Source organism: Papio anubis, chromosome 3, assembly GCF_008728515.1.
Source record: "Papio anubis isolate 15944 chromosome 3, Panubis1.0, whole genome shotgun sequence".
In the NCBI taxonomy this organism is placed as follows: domain Eukaryota; kingdom Metazoa; phylum Chordata; class Mammalia; order Primates; family Cercopithecidae; genus Papio; species Papio anubis.
The window spans coordinates 28043930-28066311 of NC_044978.1; the positions used below are offsets into that span (position 1 = coordinate 28043930).

The 22382-nt window shown below is 35.0% G+C and overlaps 1 protein-coding gene across 5 annotated transcripts in view; it reads left to right on the forward strand.

The window, feature by feature from the left end:
- The window catches only part of FSTL5 (follistatin like 5), a 795441-nt gene extending 773785 nt beyond the window's left edge, over positions 1 to 21656 (forward strand). For all 5 annotated transcript variants that reach the window (XM_021938126.2, XM_021938127.2, XM_021938124.2 and 2 more), the window contains one exon: positions 19109 to 21656. In XM_021938126.2, the coding sequence (XP_021793818.2) occupies positions 19109 to 19811 (703 nt within the window). In that variant the 3' untranslated portion in view covers positions 19812 to 21656. The remainder of the gene's footprint in view (positions 1 to 19108) is intronic.
- The last annotated feature ends 726 nt before the right edge of the window (positions 21657 to 22382 follow it).

Here is a 22382-nt window from a genome sequence, read left to right on the forward strand (position 1 = left end):
ATAGCCATTCTGACTGGTGTTAGATGGTATCTCATTGTGGTTTTGATTTGCATTTCTGTGATGATTAATGATGCTGAACATTTTTTTTCATACGCCTGTTGGCCACTTGTGTTTCTTTTTCTTTCTTTCTTTCTTTTTTTTTTTTTTTGAGAAGTGTCTATTGATGTCCTTTGCCCATAATTTTTTTCCTGTCGATTTGTTTAAGTTCCCTATAGATTCTGAATATTAGGCCTTTGTCAGATGCAGAAGTTGAGAGATCTTCTCCCATTCTGTAGGTTTGTCTGTTTGCTCTGTTGATAGTTTATTTTGCTGTACAGAAGCTCTTTAGTTTAAAAAGATCCTACTTGTTTTTGTTTTTATTGCAATTGCTTTTGGGGACTTAGTCAAAAATTGTTTGCCAAGGCCAATGTTGAGAAGAATATTTCCTAGGTTGTTATCCAGGATTTTAATAATTTGAGGCCTTATATTTAAATCTTTGATCCATTTTGAATTAATTTTTGTATATGGTGAAAGTTAGGGATCCAACTTCAATATTCCGCAGATGGCTAGCCAGTTATCCCAGCACTGTACATTGAATAGCAAGTCCTTTCCACGTTGTTTTTTGTTTTCTTGGCCTTGTTGAAGATCAGGTGGTTGTAGGAGTGTGGGTTTATTTCTGAATTGTCTGTTGTCTTCCATAGATCTATGTGTCTCTTTTAGTGCCAATACCAAACTATTTTGGTTACTGTGTTTTTTTTTTTTTTAATTATACTTTAAGTTCTGGGGTACATGTGCACAACCTCCAGGTTTGTTACATAGGTATACATGTGCCATGTTGGTTTGCTGCACCCATTAACTCATCATTTACATTAGGTATTTCTCCTAATGCTACCCCTCCCTCCTCCCCCTACGGTGTGTGATGTTCCCTGCCCTGTATCCAAGTGCTCTCACTGTTCAGTTCCCAGTGTGAAGTCAGGTAGTGTGATGCCTCCAGCTTTGGTCTTTTGCTTGAGATTGCTTTGGCTGTTTGGGCTCTTTTTGGTTCTACATGAATTTTAGATTAGTTTATTTCTAATTCTGTGAAGACTGATATTGGTAGTTTGATTGGATTAGCACTGCATTTGTAAATTGCTTTGGGTTGTATGTCCATTTTTATGACATTGATTCTTCCCATCCATGAGCATGTAATGTATTTATATTTATTTGTGCCATCTCTGATTTCTTTCAGCAGTGTTTTCTAGTTCTCTTTGTGGAGGTCTCTCACCTCCTTGTTTAGCTGTATTCCTAGATTTCATTTTCTTTTTGGCTATTTTAAGTGGAACTGTGCTCTTGATTTCACTCTTAGCCTGGATGTTGTTAGTATATGGAAATGCTACTGATTTCTGTACATTGATTTTGTATCATGAAACCTTAATAAAGTTCTTTATCAATTCTAGGAGGTTTTTAGTAGAGATGTTAGAATTTTCTATCTGTAGAATCACAACATCAGTGAAGAGAGATAGTTTGAATTATTTTCCTGTTTGGGTGCCTTTTATTCCTTTCTTTTCATTCTCTTGCCTGATTGCTCTGGCTAGGACTTCAAGTACTATGTTAAATGGTAGTGGTGAGAGTGGGCATTCTCATCTTGTTCCATTTCTCAAAGGGGATGGTTTGAGCTTTTGCCCTTCAGTATGATATTGGCTGTGTTTTGTCATAAATAGCTCTTGTTATTTCTAGGTATGTTCCTTTGTTGCCTAGTCTGTTGAGGGTTTTTAATCATGAAGGGATGTTAGATCTTACTGAAAACTTCCTCTGCCTCCATTGAGCTGACCATATGGTTTCTGCTTTTGATTCTGTTTATGTGGTATATCACTTATTTATTTGCATATGTTGAAGTAGCCTTGCATACCAGGAATAAAGCCTACTTGCTCATAGTGTATTAACATTTTGATGTGCTACTGGATTTTATTTGCTAGTATTTTGTTGAGGATTTTTGCATCTATGTTCGTCAGAGATATTGGTCTTAAGTTTTCTATTTATTTTTTTTCCGTCTCTGCCAGATTTTGGTGTCAGGCTGATGCTGGCTTCATAGAATAAGTTAGGAAGGAACCCCTCCTTCTCAATTATTTGGAAAAGTTTTAGTAGGATTAGTATCAGTTCTTCTTTGTGCATCTGGTAGAATGTGGCTGTGAATCCATCTGGTCAGGGGCTTTTGTTGGTTGGAGGATTATTTTCTAATGATTTAATTTCAGAAGTTGATATTGGTCTATTCACACGTTCAACCACTTCCTGATTCAATCTTGAGAGATTGTCTGTTTCCAGGAATTTATTCATTTCTTCTGGAATTTCTGTGCATAGAGTTATTCATAGTAAGCTCTGAGGATCTTTTGTATTTCTGTGGGATCAGCTGCAATATCATCTTTGTCATTTCTGATTGTGCTTATTTGGATCTTTTCTTTTTTTCTTTGTTAATCTAGCTAAGGGTCTATCAATCTTATTTATTTTTTCAGACAACCAACCCTTGGTTTCATTAATCTTTTATATGAATTTTTACATTTCAATTTCATTAAGTTCTTTTCTAATTTTAGTTATTTATTTCCTTCTGCTAGCTTTGGTCTTTTTTGTTTTCTTTTTTCTTCATTCCTTTAAGTGCAAAATTAGATTTTTAATTTGAGAATTTTCTAACTTCTTAATGAACATTGAAGACATTTTAGAGCCATAAACTTTCTTGTTAACACTCCTTTGGTGACATTCTAGAGATTTTCATAAGCTGGGTCTCTATTTGCATTAATTTCAAAATTTTTTTTCATTCTGTCTATTTTCTGTGTTCACCCAGAATTTCTTCAGGAGAAAGTTGTTTAATTTCTGTGTTTTTATGTAGTTTTGACAGATCTTCTTGGTATTTATTTCTACTTTTATTTCACTGTGATCCAGAAGTGTGCTTGTTACAATTTATATTGTTTTGAATTTGTGGAGGCTTGCTTTATGACTAAGCATTTTGTTTATCTTAGAATATGATCCATGCACAGATAAGAAAAATGGATACTCTGTGATTGTTGGGTGGGGTGTTCTGTAGATACCGACTAGGTCCAGTTGCTCAAGTGTGAAGGTTAAGTGCAGAATTTGTTAAGTTTCTTGCCTTGGTGATCTTTTTAATGCTGTCAGTGGGGTGTTCAGGTCTCCCACTCTTATCATAGGGTTGGCTAAGTCTTTTCCTAGGCAGAGTAACATGTATGAATCTGGGTGCCCCAATGTTGTTTGCATATATTTTTAGAATGGTTAAGGCTTCCTGGTGGATTGTACCTTTTATTATTATGTAATGTTCTTCATTATTATTCTTAATTTTATTGGTTTAAAGTCTGCTTTATCTGATATAAGAATAGCAACTCTGGCTTTTCTTTTGTTTTCTGTTTGCATGGTAGATCTTATTCCACTCATTTACTTTTAGCCTGTGGGTATCATCAGATGTGAAATGGGTCTCTTGAAGAGAGCAGAGGGTTGGGTCTTGTCTTTTTATGCAATCTGCTACTCTGTGTCTTTTAAGTGGCCATTTAAGTAAGTCCATTTACATTCAAGGTTAGTATTAATAAGTGATTTTGACCCTGTCATGGTGTTGTGAGCTGCTTGTTATTTAATATATAGATGTGATTGTGTAGTTGCTTTATAGTGCCTATGGGCTATGTGTTCAAGTGTGCTTTTGTGGTGGCTGGTTTGTTCTTTTGAATTCATGTTTAGCACTCCCCGAAGGACCTCTTGTAAAGCTGGTCTAGTTAAAACATATTCCTGGCTGGGTGCCGTGGCTCATGCCTGTAATCCCAGCACTTTGGGAGGCTGAAGTGGGTGGATCACGAGGTGATGAGCTCGAGACCAGCCTGGCCAACATGGTGAAAGCCCATCTCTACTAAAAGTACAAAAATTAGCCTGGTGTGGTGGCACGCGTCTGTAATCCCAGCTACTCGGGAGGCTGAGGCAGGAGAATAGCTTGAACCTGGGAGGCAGAGGTTGTAGTAGGCCAAGATCATGCCACTGGACTCCACCTAGTGACAGAGCAAGACTCCATCTCAAAAAAAAAAAAAAAAAAAAAAAAAAATCCCTCAGCATTTGCTGTCAGGGAAAGGCTTTATTTCTCCTTCTTTTAAGAAGCTTAGTTTGGCAGGATGTGAAATTCTTGATTGAATTTCTTTTCTTTAAGAACACTGAAAACAGGCCCCAGTCTCTTCTAGCTTATGAGGATTCTGCTCAGTGGTCTGCTGCTACCCTGATAAAGTTCTCTCTGTAGGTCTCCTGGCCTTTCTCTCTAGCTGCCTTTAAGATTTTTTTCTTTTGCATTGACCTTGGTGAATCTCATGACTAGGTGCCTTGGAAATAGTCATCTTGTGTAGTGTATGTTTGGGATTCTCTGTATTCCGTAGGTTTGCATGTTGACCTCTCTGGGGAGATTAGGGAAATTGTCATGAACTATATCCTCAAATATAAATTACTTATTATTTCTCCTATTCTCTCAAGAATGCTGATGTGTCATGGATATGGTCTCTTCACATAATCCCATATTTCTCCGAGGTTTTGTTCATCTTTGTTAATTCTTTTTTATTTTTGTCTGACTGAGTTGATTTGACAAACTGGTCTTCATGCTCTGAGATTCTTTCCTCAACTTCTGCTGCTAATACTTCTGATTGTATTACACAATTCTTGTAGTGTTGTTTTTAGCTCAAGAAGCTCAGTTTGGGTACTTCTTAGAAGGGAAATTTTCTCTTTTAGCTCTTGAATTATTTTACTGTATTGATTGGCTTCCTTGGACAGAGTTTTAACTTTCTCCTTGATCTCCATGAGCTTTCTTGCCATCTGGATTCTGAATTCCATATATGTCATTTTAGGCAATTCGTAGTAGTTAAGAATTATTGCTAGGGAGCTAGTGGGCTCATTTGGAGAGAAGGAGATACTATGACTCTGAATTGTCAGCATTCTTGTGCTGATTCTTTCTCATTTGGGAGGACTGGTATTTCTTTAATTGTAGTTTAAATTGAGTATCATCTTTTGACATACTTTCTGAATGTTTTCAGAGGACTAAAGGTCTGTACTGGGTCTTCACTGATTGTAGAATTCTTGTTCTTGGTTTTGCAGGAGGGAGAATTAGTAGGGTGATTTTTGGTGTTGAAGTTTAGGCTGTGATGCAATATATACTGATTGAGAGCAATGGGCAGTAGACAGGTTCTTACTCAGTCACATGGTTCCTTTGTATGTCTTCGCATTTGAAGTTGTGTTCTGTGGTGTGAGGAGAAAAGAGGCGAACTTCTCACCAGGTCTGTTCACGGGCCTTGGGAAAGCTACCTCCAATGCCACACTGTTAGCAAACAACCCTGTGGAGGGAGGGACAGTTAGGTCCCACGCCAGCCCACGAACCTGTGTGACTCAGTCCTCTCAGTTTTCTGAGAATGGGGGCTCTTCTTCAAGTGTCAAGCAGAGCTCTGAGTGAGGCCCTTCTGAGCCACAGGCCACAGCTCTGGAGTACTAGGACCTCCTCATGGTTACCCGCTCTGGCTGCTCGGGACTGGGTTCTTTGTGTGGTGTGAAATCTGAAGGGTTCTTAAGCCGTTGGAACACATTCACATGGAGCAAAGCACTCAGGCTGGGCAGTGGAGGCTGCACTATACACATGTTCTGATGAGGCAGCCAGGATCCAGGGAGGGCTGGAGGGTAGGTGGGCCTGTGGGATAGGTGTGTCCCAGCCCCATGGGGAAGTAGGCCCTACTTTCTCCCTGGAGGTTAGCTGGGGCTAGAGCCTCTCAGAGATAGATGGTCAGCCCTGGCAGGTGACCACTTATGGGCAGGCTCTGCTAGAGCTGACCTATGCCTAAAGGTCCCTGCCTCTGTGCCTCTGCAACTCTGTCTCCCCATCTAATGTCCAGGGAGATCCCCTTGCCAGTTCATAGGTCTGTGAGGGTGTGGGGTCCCTGCAATAGGATTCCGGAGGTCCACGGTGAGAGGAGGCAGTCCTCCATTCCCTTCACTCACCCCTTTTCCAGGCACTGTTGAGGAGGGGAACTAACCATAGTGTTCAGGTGTCTCATGGTAGGTTTCCAGCCTCCTCTCTCTTCAGGATTGGCGACCGCATCTCTCCCCATCCTCATTCAGTGTTCTCTCTCTAAAGATCTGTTCAAATTATGTTGGTGTAGTTGAAATCTCTCTTTTTGTGGGAGCAGCACTTCCTGACTGCATCTACTTGGCCATCTTGCTAAATAATACAGTGTATCTGCTAGACCATCATGTGGTCTCCTTCTCCAAGGAGATTCTGGAGGGCATTGTTGTTAAGTCTGAAATCCAAAATCAAAAATTTTGAAGTGTACAATTCATGACAATAACACATTCACAGAATTAGGCAACCATCATCTCTATCTAGTTTCAAAATGTTTTGATTACCTCCAAAGGAGGACCTGTATCAGACTAGCAATTACTTCCCATTCCCCCTGCCCCTAATTCCAGGAATTTACTACACAAAAGGCAATACTGGAGGTGAAAGGAGGAACAAAAATGGCATTAGACATATGAAAAACAATGAATATAAATGAATTGAACACTGTAATAGGCAGATATTTACTTGTTCCAGAACCTTAAAAGAAGCAGGTATGGGCAAAATTGATTAAAATTAAACACACTAGCCACCCTATTCTATGTATAAGAAGCTGACATTAGATGTAAAGACATAAATAGGATGAAAAGGAAAAGATGGAAAAAGATATTCCATGCATATAGTAACCACAAAAGAGATGGTATGGCTGTGGTAATACCAGACAAAATACATTTTAAGTCAAGACTGTTAAAGAGTACTAAAATATGTCAAGCAAATATTGACAGCATTGAAAGGTGAAATAGACAGCTCAACAGGAATAGAGACTGCAATACCCTTTTCGATAATAGATCAAAACTCCAGACTGTTTTTTAATAAAGACATAGGAGACTTGAATGACACTATAAGCTAACTAGACCTAACAAACATATTTAGAAAATTTCATCCACAAAACAGCAGAATATACATTTTTCTCAAGAAAATATGGAACATTCTCCAGGATAGAACACTTATTAAGCTACAGAGCAAGTCTTGATAAATTTTAACAGATTGAAATTACACAAAGTATCTTCTTCATAAACAATGGAATGAAAATAGAAATCACTAACAGAAGGAAAGCTGGAAGATTCACAAATAAGTAGAAATTAATACACTCTAAGTAAAAAATGAGTCAAAGAAAAAATCAAAAGGAATTTTGAAAATACTTCAAGGCAAGTGAAAACAAAACACAACATAATAAAACTAAAATACAATAACATTGACTTCATTTTTTATCCACGTAATTACATTTACATGTGTTTTTATATACTCATATTGCTTTACATGAATAATATAAGTTTGGGAGTTTCTGTTTTTGTAGGATTTTGTCCAAATTCTATCGAGTGTCTTTTCACTTCAGTCTTCAGGACAGCTTTAAGAATTTTTATGTGGTAAGTCTAGTAATGTGAAATCTCTCAGTTTTTTGAAATCTGAGAATGTCTTGATTTCACCTTAATTTTTGAAGGATGGTTTTGTGAGTTATGGAATTCTTAGTTGACATATCTTTTCTTTCTGCACTTTGAAATTATCATCCCATTGTTTTCTGGCCTTCAATGATAAATGTGTTGTTACTCTTGTTTAGGATCCTTTGTTCATGATGAGTCACTTCTTTTATGGTGCTTTGATGATTCTCTCTTTGTCTTTAACAGTTTGGGTTATAAAATGTTATCATGTGGATCCCTTTGCATTTATTCTTCTTTGAATGTTTGAAGTTCTTAGATGAATAGATTCATGTATTTTAGTAAATTTGGAAAGTGTTGGCCATTATTTCTTCAAATACGTTTTCTGTGATCTCTCCTCTCTTTTTGGAAAACTGCATAACTGGTATTTTGGTACACTTGTTAGTGTTTCATAGGTCTTTTAGGCTCCATTTATTTTTCTTCTTCCTGGTCTTCAGAGTAATTTCATTTACTTCTGCAAATTTGCTGATTCTTTCTTCTGCCTGCTCATATCTGCTACTGAAACCTTCCAGTAAATATTTCATTCCAATTATAATTTTCAACTCCAGAATTTTTGTTTTACTCATTTTTATATTTATAATTCTTTTTTTATTTATTTTTTTTTTGTATATCATTCTCCTAGTTTCCTTTAGTTATTTTTTGTTGTTCTTGTTGTCCTTTGATCCATGTTTTTCTTTAGTTCTATGAGCAATATTTTCTGGGTTTTTTTGAGACAAAGTTTCAATCTTGTTGCCCAGGCTGGAGTGCAGTGGCATGATCTCAGCTCACTGCAACTTCTGCCTCCCAGGTTCAAGCGATTCTCCTGCCTCAGCCTCCAAAGTAGTTGGGATTACAGGTGCCCACCACCACACCCAGCTAATTTTTTTGTATTTTTAGTAGAAACAGGGTTTCACTGTGTGGTCAGGTTGATCTTGAGCTCCTTACCACAGGTGATCTACCCGTCTTGGCCTCTCAAAATTCTGGGATTACAGGCATGTGCCACCACACCCAGCTAGGAACAAATTTTTAAAAGTCTGAGTCAGCTTTTGTCTAGTAATTCCAATGTTTGTTCTTCCTCAGAAAGTTTTTGTTAATTTCTTTTTTTTCTTGGGTGTGGTCCAGACTTTCCTAGTTTTTTACATATTGCATAACTTTTTGTTTTAAACTCAACATATTTAATATATAATGTGGAAACACTAGAAATAATTTTCCCCTTCTTAAAGTTTATTGTTATTTTCTGTGGGTTATCATTGTTGTTTGGAGTTTGTTTGTTTTTTTTTTTTTTTTGGTCACTTTTCTCAAACACTTTTGTAAATTTTTTTTTTATAGTTACACATTGTCACTTAAATCTTAGTTTCTTTAGCTTTTGGCCAGCTTGTGGTTTAACAAAGGTTTTCTATATGCCTGAAAGCCAACAAATAAATAAAACAAAAAAATCGTCTGCTCTGCTGGCCAACACAGGATTGGCCCTATGTTGAGGCACTCTTTCCACTGTTAGTGGAAAACTCAGAATGCTTCCTTAGCCTTTACTTCCTGTTTACATGAGTCTACAGGTTATTGGGAGATAAAAGCTTAGGACTTTCGAGGTCTCATTGAACACGTGTCCTGCGTCATTTATCTGGGATCCCCACTATACATTAAGAATTCTCAAAGCTTTTATTTTTTAAAATAATCCTCTCCTGAGAATTTTTTGTCAGGGCTTCCAATGTGTCTACTGATTGGCCCAATTGTAATCAATTGATCCAGGCTTCAATAGCTTTTTCATTTGCCTCTTGATATTTTTCAGTAATACCCTCTGCTTAGCTCTTTTTCCTCATTAAGAGAGTTCTATTTTGGTGAGCAAAACAGAGGCAAGCACCTTGGATTATTACTTCAGGGAACTTCAAGACTAGTAAAAATGCACAAACAATCATTTGGGAACAAGTTCCACTCTGCAAACTCTGAAATCAAGTAACCACCCTGGGAATGTGGGCTTCTATTTTCAAGACTGCTACTGCTCAGGAGGAGGGGTGAGGCAAGGCTAGGCTAAATTGAAATGCCACAGAGTTCACTTAACGTGCTTAATTAGCCTTTTTCTTGACTCAGTACAGGCTTTGTTGCTGTCAACCTTTGACTGTTTACCCAGATTCCAACAAAGTTGACTCTGGCAGTCTTTGTTCCATTTGTGTGCAGGGATAGACCCTTGGCGTTCACTACCAGATTGTTTTTGCTGGTGTCATTTAGTGGAATCTGTAGATTTCTTTTTTAAAAATGGAATGAGTAGTGATGTGCATTTGCTTTAGCGGTATTTTTGGCATATGATTTTTCCAATAACTAGACCATTGAAAAATGCTTTGGCTCCTATATAGGTTATGCATATCCCTCTTGCTGGAGAAGACATATGTGCAGTTTTCTATTATAAAACCTGAATTATTTTTCTTATAAGAGAACAAAAGGTGGAATAAATTCTATTCCCAAACACAGATCAACTATAGAATAAAAGCAGAAAAATTTCTGGTGAACACTATAGGAAGGAAATGCAAGAGACTAGCCTCATTTGGATACATTTCCATAGTGATAAAGTAGTTCATATCTACTAGATTAATTGGTAGTTCTTTAAATTTTTAAAAGCCTTTTCAGACTTTTTATTTTTTAAAAAGATTCCTCTTGTTTTTCATTAAAAAACAAAAACGAACAAACACACACACAAAAATGGCGTTAGTCTTGTGAAGGCAGCAAAAAATTCTAGTGCCTCAGAAGTTTGTAAATCAGGAAATCCTATAGGAAGGAATAAGAAAAATGGTAGTGATTTTTATGGTGTTCAAGTATTTAAAGCTTTAAGTCAATATTTTGACTGTTAGTACTAATTATTAATAGTTCTAGGAGGTACTAACTACTATTTTGATGTTCTCAGAAAAACAAATGGGTTTCAAAGAAGTGCTAAATCCCTTGCCTATGATTGCATGGTAGATGGCATAGGTGGGATTTTAATCTACATCTTCAAAGCTCTATAAAAGGTCGTGCAACTGCTGTAAAAGTGAGAGCAGATCAGACCAAGTCCAAGGACCTAACACTGAGTGTGTCGTGTATGTATAGCCAACACAAGGAAGAACACACGATTGAGAATATAAGCAAAGAGAAGCTCAATAATTTCCTTACAGAAACAAACCTTACCAAATCCCATCACTCAAAGCAAAAGGAGTTACATAATCTATAGATGCTACAAATAAATTCTGAAAAGAAAACACAATGTGGCATTGTTTCAAAAATGCACTGCTCAGCTCCTAATATTTTGAGTATTATCCAGTAGAGCTCAGCTATGTAGATCCTTCAAGGGAGGAATTAGTCCAAAGTGATGAATGATTTATATTATTAAAAATTCAGATCATTAGTGATAATTAACATATTATTTTTTATTTGAAATAACTCTAAAAATATGTTTTACACATAATTCATTAAATGATTGCTTTTTGTTGCAAATGATGCATCTGAAGTGTGTGTGTTTGTGTTTCATTTTCTTTTCTGCCAGGCTTCCATCATAAGTGTTAGCTATATCCCTCTAGCTAGATCCCTTCTAGTAACAGTTCCTTTGTGACTTTCATCTACATTTAATTGACTGATGGCCATATAGAGATAGGAAAAGCACTTTACACATCCTGTGGCTAAATGAAAAGATCAAATCTAATAATTATAAGAAATTTAAAATCAATTAGCAAAATAAAAAAAAAACTTTCATTATTGAGTTTTAAATTAATTAACATTGATTACGTATTTTAAACATGTAACAGCAATGTAATTTCCATCCAAGTGAACTGCAACCAATTTTCAGTTTGCTTTTATAAACAATCCAGGTATAGGCCAGGTGCGGTGGCTCACTCCTGTAATCCCTGTACTTTGGGAGGTCGAGGCGGGCAGATCATGAGGTCAGGAGATCGAGACCATCCTGGCTAACACGGTGAAATCCCTGTCTCTACTAAAAAATACAAAAAAAATACAAAAAAAAAAAATTAGCCGGGCATGGTGGCAGGCGCCTGTAGTCCCAGCTACTGTGGAGGCTGAAACAGGAGAAAGGTGTGAACCCGGGAGGCGAAGCTTACAGTGAGCCGAGATCGGGCCACTGCACTCCATCCTGGTTGACAAAGCGAGACTCAGTCTCAGATAAATAAATAAATAAATAATAAACAATCTAGGTATATGTACTTTTCCATTCATAGAAATGTTATGATTTAAAACACTGAGATTCTTAAAACTAATTTATTATCTGAGTGTTCTCGGATTTAGCATAATCACCATTATACACACAAAAACCAAACCAATGAAATTATAGTATTGAGGTAGACTTACAATGTAAGTATCATCAACATACTTTGGCTTTTCTATTTCCACTTTCTTCCTCATAAAATTTCTCAACATGTTTCTCTATAGCATCATTGTGTTAATTAAAAAAGTAGTCATCAGAGAAAGGCTACTAAATTTAATAAGATTAAGTTTTCAAGCAGAATTGATGAAGTAGCTATAAAATTCAACTACTTCAACCTTGTTTGTCCTCACCTCTGTATTTTGTATGCTTAGTTCAGTCTCTAAAATAACTATGCCTTTTCATAAGTCTTCAATAAAACCACATTCAATGTTGAATTCTAAAGTTGTCACTAAATTGCACATGATAAAATTCAAAATGGAAATCATCAAATATTGTTGAAAATGAGAGTCAAGACAATTATCAAAGGTGTTATTTTGAGTACAGAAGTTGTGAAAAATAATTAGTTAATGCGGGTTGGAATTCAAAACAGATTTTCAAAGACAGGATAGTTTAGGGAACTATAAAAAATTATCTCTGATTAACATAGTAAAATAATGTCCTCAGAGGAGTAATAATTTATTCCAGTTTTACCATAGAATTGTTTTCTCATGTACACTTCTATTTACTAAAATAATAGCTGCAAGCATTTTATCCTGGCAAACATTTAGTGTTATTGTACTACAAAAATTCTTTGATGATATTGTATAATAGATTATAATGCTGTCAGTGGTTCCCTATGTAATATTTAGTAACTATGCCCTTTTTTATACCATTTACTTATAGTTGTATCATTACTTCATTGATTCATTTATACTATAAGGAATCTTTTTATTTACAAATATTTTTTATTAAGTTTTATATCTAAACATATCCTGATATTTTTAAAATGATTCATCATGTCTATCTTGGTCCCATACTTCCTTGAAGATGGGTCTTTATATGGATGAATCTTTTTATTGAAGCATCAAGTACAGTCTGTAATTACATCTGGATTCTTAGAAATGTATATTTAAGATTAAAATGATGATAAGCAATTCTTATGAGAACTATCTGAAATTTTTATCTAAAACTCATATATATTTTTATATACCTACTCATCTATTTATGGACCTATCTATGTATTTTTTCTCACTACAAAAGTAATTTATGTCCACTGAACAAAGACTGCAAGTGTAAAGCAAACAAGACAAAATGCACTTGACCTGAATAATACAGGTTTGCACTCCATGGGTTCACTGATTTCCTTCATAAATATATTGAAATTTATTTTGGAGATTTGGACAATTTGAAAAAATTCTCAGAACAACCATGTGGTCTAGAAGTATGAAGAAATGAAATAAAAGTTATGTATATTATGAAGCATATAATATATTTAGATACTAGCTTATTTTATAATTTACTATTATTAAATATACACAAATCTATTATAAGAAGTTAAAATTTATCCAAACTTATGCACACCGCCACTTACATACTATACATAATGCCATTCACAGTCCAGAGAAATGTAAACAAACCAAGATGCAATATTAAATTATAACTGCATAAAATTAACTGTCATACATACTGTACTACTTAATTGCCACCTCCTATTGCTCTTGCAGTGAGCTAAAGTGTTGTGAGTATCCTCATAAAACGCAATCATCTCCACTCCATGTGAGCAGTTCGTCTCTCCAGTAAATTTTATATCACAGTAAAAAGTGATCATTCACGGTGCTCAAGTATTTTTGACCATGTTCCATGCAATGCCATAAACTTTGAATAACAATTTGAGACACATACAAAGTACCACTAAGTGGTGTGGAAATGCTCCCAAGGATCAGAATAAAGTCACGATATTAAAAGAAAAACTTGGTTTGCTTGATATGTACCATAGATGGAGAATAGCCTGTGGTTTATTTTAGCTTCTTCAACCTCTGCTTTGGAAACAGAAAGCTTCAAAGTACTGTCATTCCTCAAACACATCTAAGCATTAAGAGCATTCAGAAACTGTCCTTGCTCTTGTAATAAATCTTTACTAAATGTGGCAGTTCTAGTTCTTTCTGCTTCCCCTCTCACAAACATGAATGTGACCATGCTTTATAAACAGGTATGTTTTACTGAACTATTTATGTGATGATGTTCAGATAAAAACTAAATCCTCTGGTACTTGAGTAGGAAGGGCATTCCATCTTTTCTTACAAGGGTTGGTGTGGGATAATATAAAAAACTAAATATAAATTCCTTTATGTTCGTTTATTCATAAACAAATGAATGATAGCTCATGTCAGATTTATGGTTTATGTCTGTGAAAATACTGTGTCAGCTATAACATAATGGAAGATGTCATTGAAACAGCATATTGTGAGCGGGTTTACTTATTAATTATGTGTAGGGGAAGAATTATGATAACAGTATCTTATATGTTCAGCATTTCTTACCTTTCAGTTAGAAACATGACATTTATAATCCAATTAGAAAAAAAAAGAAAAGCTAGATATTAATAATCCTACCCGCACTTATTTATAAAACACTAACCACTTAATCATGTGTTTTGGATTTAAGCCTTCACAAGTACAATTCCTGTAATACAAATTCCTATGGCAGTTCAATTTCTGTGGTTCTGGAATTTTTTTTTTTCAAAGAATATGACTTTAATAATTGGGACATCGGAACAACTTTCAAAATGCTTTTGTTTTAGAGGCGAATTGCAGCACAGTTAGTTTTTATAACAGGATAGAGTGTCTCGCTAACCCATTGCTCAAATACAGCCAATCACCACTCACTACTTTTCATTTGCAAAATTTAATGTGCATGCGAAGGCTTGTTTTGAAATCTGAGGTGGTGTAGATGATGGGGTTTGAGGAAGAAGATCATGTAGGAATGGAGAAGAATCGTTTGGTCCTTTCCCAGCTATTTGTGTGGAGATTGAGCCTCAGTGGTTAAACATTGAAAGTCAGTAGTAAGAACTGTTGAGATGACAAGTTCCAAGGACTCTGGAGACAGCCAGTGCTATGTTAAGCCAGGAGACAGAATACTTGTTATTCTGCAAATCTTACAGAGTTCTTGACTTACGAGCTTTAATGTATCTGGGACCATATGAGGACATTGCTCTTGGTGGTGACCATGACGAATTTACACATGGAATTGCTTGCAATCATGAGATTTCTTCAGTAGCATCTCAGGTGACTACTTTGAAAAGAGAATAGGAGCCTTATAACATGCAAGTAGTCTGGTGACAATGCCTGGGGAATACTGTTTTATGAGACTATGTGACCAGGGACTGAGTCAAGGACATGGGAAACCATTCATTACTCCATTGCAAGAATTGCTGCCTGGCTTTTGGGGATGTAGAGACCTTCAAGCACTGACTCTATCAGGCTTTGTGGTTTTCAACCATGGATCCCTAAATACTGTTCTCTTCCTTCCTCTGCCAAATAACTTCCCTTACAAGTCTCCTGAATTGCCGTGACATAAACGCTAACTGCAGCTCTCCATATCTTTTGATATCCAGGTCCTAAAGTAAGCTAGAACATTTTCTGTGACTTTTAGCAAAAATTCTTGGGTCAGCCAAGGATGTATTTCAAATCCCATCATCTGTGCCCAGCTCAGGTTCACCTAGCACGCCATAGCCTACTGCTCCATATTCTCAGTAAGTACTGAAGCAGTGCCGCTAATGAAGGTGGAGGTAGAGTGAGCTAGGCTGTCTTTATTTTTAACAATGTGAGATATTTGGTGATAAACCAATATGTGGACTGGAGATAGACACTGTTGGTACAAGTGAGAGCAAGAATAAAAACATGTATTTTTATTGTCAATGTGATCTCTCTAATATACATGAATGGAAAATCATAGCCACACTTGGGTAACACTATTTTTAACATTGTGAGAATATTATCTGCACAGAAAAATTGATAATAAGTTTATGTTGTTTTTCTTGTCCTTGGGGTATAATAATCTGTTGTCCCACAGAAAAAGTTTTATGTGATTAATAATTGGAAAAAAAATGCTACTCAAGGTGTAAAGGACTGGCAATTTCTATTTATTGAGAATCTACTGCATGCCTGATAATATACATGCATTTACTGTCATCCTCAGAGCAAGGTAGTACTTTTATCCTCTTCCTGTTGATGAGGAAATTGGAACTCATGGAAGTCAAGGACTTTACATAAGGTCACATTTACACAAGGTCTATTCTTTTGAAAATCTGGATCATGAAAATAAGTTAGCTTGGAATAAAAGCCCTTACTTCATCCAAAACAAGTCTCTTCATAAGAATCATTTCAGGATCTTAGCTTAAATCATAAAAGCAGTAATTAAAGTTGAGCCTTTTTATGAACTTTGTAATAAACTACATTGATTAGACATTCAGAAAGAGAAAATGATTTGGAAAGAAAAAATTACTATAACTCTTTTCACCAAATTTGACAATCCATACAATGCTATGCTGAGAGCCCACACTTTTCTATTGGCATTAATTTCTTAGAAAAAGCAGTAATTTTGAGAGTCAATTTTAACTCTCTTATTTCTCAGTCTGCAACTTTCTGTACGTCTTCTGACAAATACTAGACAAACTATGTTAGACCTAATACTGTGCAGGATTTTATTATACTAAGCAGGCATGAAAGTTGAGAGCCTCGTAAATATTAATCAGAGACTAATGAACAGTGGGAGACTTCTGAATATCAATCTGTACTAGGGGAAATTTTGAATTAGAGACATCACTTCCTAACCAATAAATCAGTGGTGAAAAATTGCAGGCGTTCTCATGCATCTGCTTATGTAGCTACATCTCCAGTCCTAAAGGAGCGTACAATGCATATGCCAAAATAGATGTAATTTTATCACCCCACACAGATCTTCTGTATTTTTAACTGGACCATTTTTAAAAATTTTTAATTACTTCCAAAAGTAGCTAGATTGTATCACAGAAAACTTGAGTACATTCGGTAGTATCAAAGTTAAAATTGTTCGGGAGTAAAGAGAGCTTGTCTCATTCTTCCTCATTAGCATTCGAAAATCTAGCTCAAAGGGACTAGAAGACTCAAGGTTAAGAGGAGAGCTGAAATGTCAAAGCTTGATCGGCTCATTGCTTTTTTTCAGTGAGCCTAGTACTGCTTTTCCTCTGAGCTCATGTACAATTTATAACAGAAAGATATTTTTCAACATAATTCATAATTTTACAAAGAATACAAATATATTTACACACCTATACGTCCTTAATGGCTGTCCATTAATAGAAAAATACTATATTTTTATTTATAGTAAATGGAGTTAGTTATTTTTTCAGGCAAATCTGAGATTACATAGTGATACTTACGATGTTTATGATTTTTTTGATGCAGAGACACAAAAATATGGGACTCAGTTGACAGTTTGAAGCTTTTTGATTCCTTACTACTCAGATAGGATTTTAAAACTACACTATGTTTATATACCAGGCATTAATATTTTAATGAAAATATGTATAAATAATTATCAACAGTATGAATGTTTCTTCATACCATCATAATCAAGACTGAAAATTTATCCTGAATGGATATGGTATGAGCTGGGTTTACAGAAAGTACACAAACACCTTTATTAAGGATACAGAAAAAGAGAAAGAGTTAGTAAATAAGCTACAAGTGGTGGGCGTCATTCAGAGATACACTCAAAATATTATTTTCAAGTATATTGCTTTATGCCATTTCGAATACAAGGAACAAGAAATAGTTATGAAATTAGGTAATAGTATAGCAGAATGCTATAATCAAGCTTTATTCACTAGCCCTGTTTCACTTTTTTATCACTCAAAATGTCTAGACTCATTAGAGACAGGGAAAGTTATGTTGATCTGCAATATATTCCCAGTGTCTTGTGTGTAGTAGTTGTTTAACCAATATTTAAGAAAGCTTTATAAAGGAGTAGCTATACATTGCGAATTTTCTTTCACATAAAAGAATTTGTACTCTCTCTAATCACAGCAAGTAGTCTCCTCATAAATTTTAAATATAGCTAAAATTATAATGTGGTTTGTCAACTATATTTAATGTAAGAAGAATGGAAGCAATTATAATTTTATGTCTATTTTCATAAAACATCTGTGCTTAGGAACTCCCTTTCTTTTGCAATTGCAAAGCAGGACTGATTTTGAGAATATTTATTTTATTTTTCTATGATATTTAATATATATGTTTATTTATATTTTTGAGCCTGCTAAATGCTTACATTTAAAATTTTAAAGAGATATTACTCTGATTGCACCATATTTTGTACTATGTGTGGAAATGGTCATTTTTTTACATAAAAAAAAACTATGTGTGATAATTAGCATAAAGATAATTACACAGGTGATGATAACATAATTGGCTCTCTTCAGAGTTTTTGTTTTGCTTTGTCTTAATACTCATAATAAGGTAATTTCATTATATTACTTATGAACACAGTGAATGGAAAAATATTTCTCTTTATTATGAGCTTTTAGAACTATTAGGAGGTGACAATCAATATTATTAATGCAAACATAAATAAAAGTCCTTTACAATTCTATTGGCCAATATCTACTTTGGATATAATTTTATTTAATAGTTTCTATCTCATTGTATCTTGTTTAACTTATCTTTGCTAGAAAGTTGCTTGTGTTCTAGGTGAGTTTAAAAGTATATTTATACTTGCCACAGGTATCACTGATAATTCTCAAGCAATATTTAGCAAATATGCTTTGAAAAGTTCTGAACTAATTTAAGGTCAACAAAACAAATAAACAAAAATTGTTTAATTGGCTTTAATATAAAAATAAAGTTCTTTATTCAATATAGGATAACAAATAAAATGCAAGCATATCATTAAAAATCACAATATAAATATGGAAAGGTTGAAAAATGTTATACTTAAGTTTATCTAAATAACGATGAGTGTCAGATTCATTTAATGGTCAAAAAACAATATAAGAAGTAAGTGAAATGAGTGAAACCAATATATGTTCAACTCTTTTACTCTTGCTGGATTTGGCAATAGTTAACCAAGCTTATTTAATATCAGATGGTTTAGAGACGTACAGAATAATGTATACTTCTTCTTTCCCTCTATGTGAAAAGCAAAATTTGTTGCTGCAATTAACTGGATGTATTGTTTTTAATTATTTTTCTTTCTACAGCATGAGTTATGATGATTTGGATACAACAAAAAGAATGACCTAGAGAAAGAAGGAGAGTGGCACAATCTACAGACTAATTCTAGCACAAGTGTAACACAAATTGCTGCCTTGCCTGACAATTAGAGCCTGGGCTTGTGATGGACCTTTCCACCTGTATCTATGGCTAAAAACTCCATTGTTTCCAGTCTAACTCTGATTTTCATTTCTTTCAGGTTTGGATTTGTTCTTCATAAAGATGAAGCTGCATTACAAAAAATTGATCTTGAAACCATGTCATACATCAAGACAATTAACTTGAAGGACTATAAGTGCATTCCTCAGTCATTGGCATATACACACTTGGGAGGCTACTACTTCATTGGCTGCAAACCTGACAGCACCGGAGCAGTTTCCCCACAGGTCATGGTGGACGGTGTAACTGACTCAGTCATTGGATTCAATAGTGATGTGACGGGCACTCCATATGTTTCTCCAGATGGTCACTACCTTGTCAGCATTAATGATGTGAAAGGTCTTGTAAGGGTTCAGTACATTACCATCAGAGGAGAAATACAGGAGGCTTTTGATATTCACACAAATCTGCACATATCTGATCTGGCATTTCAACCATCCTTTACTGAAGCCCACCAATATAACATCTATGGTAGTTCAAGCACACAAACTGATGTGCTCTTTGTGGAGCTCTCTTCTGGGAAGGTCAAGATGATAAAGAGTCTCAAGGAACCACTCAAGGCAGAAGAATGGCCTTGGAACCAGAAAAACAGGCAAATCCAGGACAGTGGCTTGTTTGGTCAGTACCTGATGACACCTTCCAAGGACTCTCTCTTCATCCTAGATGGACGACTGAATAAATTAAACTGTGAGATCACTGAAGTTGAGAAAGGAAATACAGTCATTTGGGTTGGAGATGCCTAAAAACCCTATGATACAATTATTGGATGAAGCATTTTACAATACATTGCACTTAATCCACTGTTTAAATTTACAACTTAACTTTCCAAGTTTATATCCTAGTCAGACAAAATTTACTTGGTTGGCCCAAATAAAATAAGTTGTTTTTGACTAAGACATACACAATTAAGAATAGTGGTTAATTAGAAATACTTAGCACACTATTGAATGAGAAATCACATCAGTCACAAGAATCAAATGTGTAAATTATGCTTTAAACAATAAAGTAGGATTTAAATCATTTAAAAAACTAAACTGCAGGGAATTTCAGATGACGTAAGCATTATTTCATTTTGAGGGTAGTTTATTTTTTTCTCTGTCCTTTTGGTATGATTAAACAAGAAATAAAAGGTGTTGTGGAACCTTAAAATTCTTAATTCAAAATATTCGGTCCTGTCCACTGTTTATAATATTTTGTGCCTTGAAGGGAATGTCACAGGAGGAAAAGGAAGACTAAAACCTGCATACTAAATGCCCTCATAACTATAAATCTCTTGTTGTTAAAAAACATCTCTTGCGCCAAAACTTGCCTTCAGGCTTTTGTTTAACCCTCAGTGAACTATCAATTGAAGGCATAAGTTGGCCTTAACTTGTACACAGGTGTCAACCTCTACTTGACATTTACTGTATAATCTGCAGCATGCTATAGAAAGTGGGAAGGAAGGGAGGAAAATAATTACAGTCAAAATATTTCCAATCTATCTGCTCATTTTGCTTTCAATCACTAGAGCGCATTATATTTTTAATGCAAGTTTGTCTGGGATGTCAACTGCCTATAGATGTTTATTACTAGCAGAACAGATTATTTATTAATAGATTGTTTCTTTTCATATAGTCCAATGGTTCATCATCAGGAACTTTTGGTTGTAAAAAAAGAAATATTACTTCTGTCTGCTAAAGTAAACCATATATAGGGAAATTAACACCTAGGAAAAGAAAACTGGCAAGAGAATTGATGAGATATTAGTGGCTTAGAAGAATTAGTAATATAAGTTGGGAATAAAGGGGTAGCCCCATAGTGGTAAGTAAAGATGTAGTTCTCCATTGTTTTTGCTATTTAAATATAATGTATCAAAAACCTTTATTCCAAATAATTTCCCCAAATGGTTTATTTTATTCATATCCTATGTAATCCTAGAAGCACCTTCTCACTATGTGCTGTAGTTTGAAACCTAACTAATCCTCCTACTTGAGACACTGTAGAGAAGTAAAAATTGTTGCTTCTCTTTTGTTTTAAGAGGAAATGAGAAGGCCAGCAGAAGTAGATTAAAACTAGAGAGCTGGTTTATTAAAATAAGCAGATAATTACCCAGGCTTAAAGTAATAGCTTACATGTTTTGAAAATCTTTGTACTTATTTTTGTTTTTATTGTTGCAAAAAATGTTAATGGGCTGTTGAAATGACCTCCATTTACTTAAGGTAATCCAATAAGATCTTTTTTAAATATACAAATTTTACTCAAGTTTAAATTGTGTAAAACTGCTTAGAAACCTGAAATTTTATAGTGTGTAATATCTTATGTGTATATAGCATCCTGAGCTGTGTGATACAGTAGATTTCTTCTTAGCAGAAACATCATGCGAGGTGGATTTAATAAACCACAAAAATCAGCTTATGTTTCTACTTATTGAATCTGCTTTACTTTTTAGTAATTTTCTTCCTTGTGAACATGAACCATATAAAGTGTCTGTGACTTAATGATTTCATGTAAGTCTTTCGCATACATCCTTCTTTTGTAACTTACACCATGTGGATGCTCTGTCTGTAGACATTGCTTGATAAAAGGAGAATAAACCTCTTACATTTTAACCCTTGAGAGTTCAGTCAATGATTTAATATGCATACCATTTTTTAAAAATTCCTCCCAATGCTTCAGATATAGTGTGGTGCTCTGCATTATTCTGAAAGTGATGAAATCAGGTGAAGGTAAAGTAAACTGAGATCAATCAAGGAAAGAGAAGTTAGTTTGTCTTTTTATATAAAATCTAAATTGGATATCCCTTGATTATTCAATATTTGCAGCAAGGCATATGTTCTTTACATGATGTCTCTTTTTATAGAATACCTTCTTTTCTTGTGTATTCAATGAAAATATTGGACTGGAATATCAAAATTTTACTCAAAAGAGTAGGCTTTCCTTTCCATGACCTTACAGCATTAATCACACAAATACTGAGTCACTTTTAAAAACATTCTGATTGTTAAAATACTGATATTTGTGAGCTTTAAAAAAATCAGATGAATATGTATGTTACAATTATATCTGAAGTTGATATTTCTTCAAAGACAAGGTAAAAGGTTGAGTAAGAAATAGCATCCAGGGAATCAGTATGATCCTATGCATACCCTGATTGAAGTGTACTGTAAATACTCATATTAGCAATAATGTGGGTGTGTATGAAAAGTGAAAGTGAAGAAAAACTAGGATAAAATTACGAGTAAACTGCTTTAAAAACAAGCTATAGGCTGGCTCACACCTTGTAATCCCAGCACTTTGGGAGGCTGAGGCAGGCGGATCACGAGGTCAGGAGATCG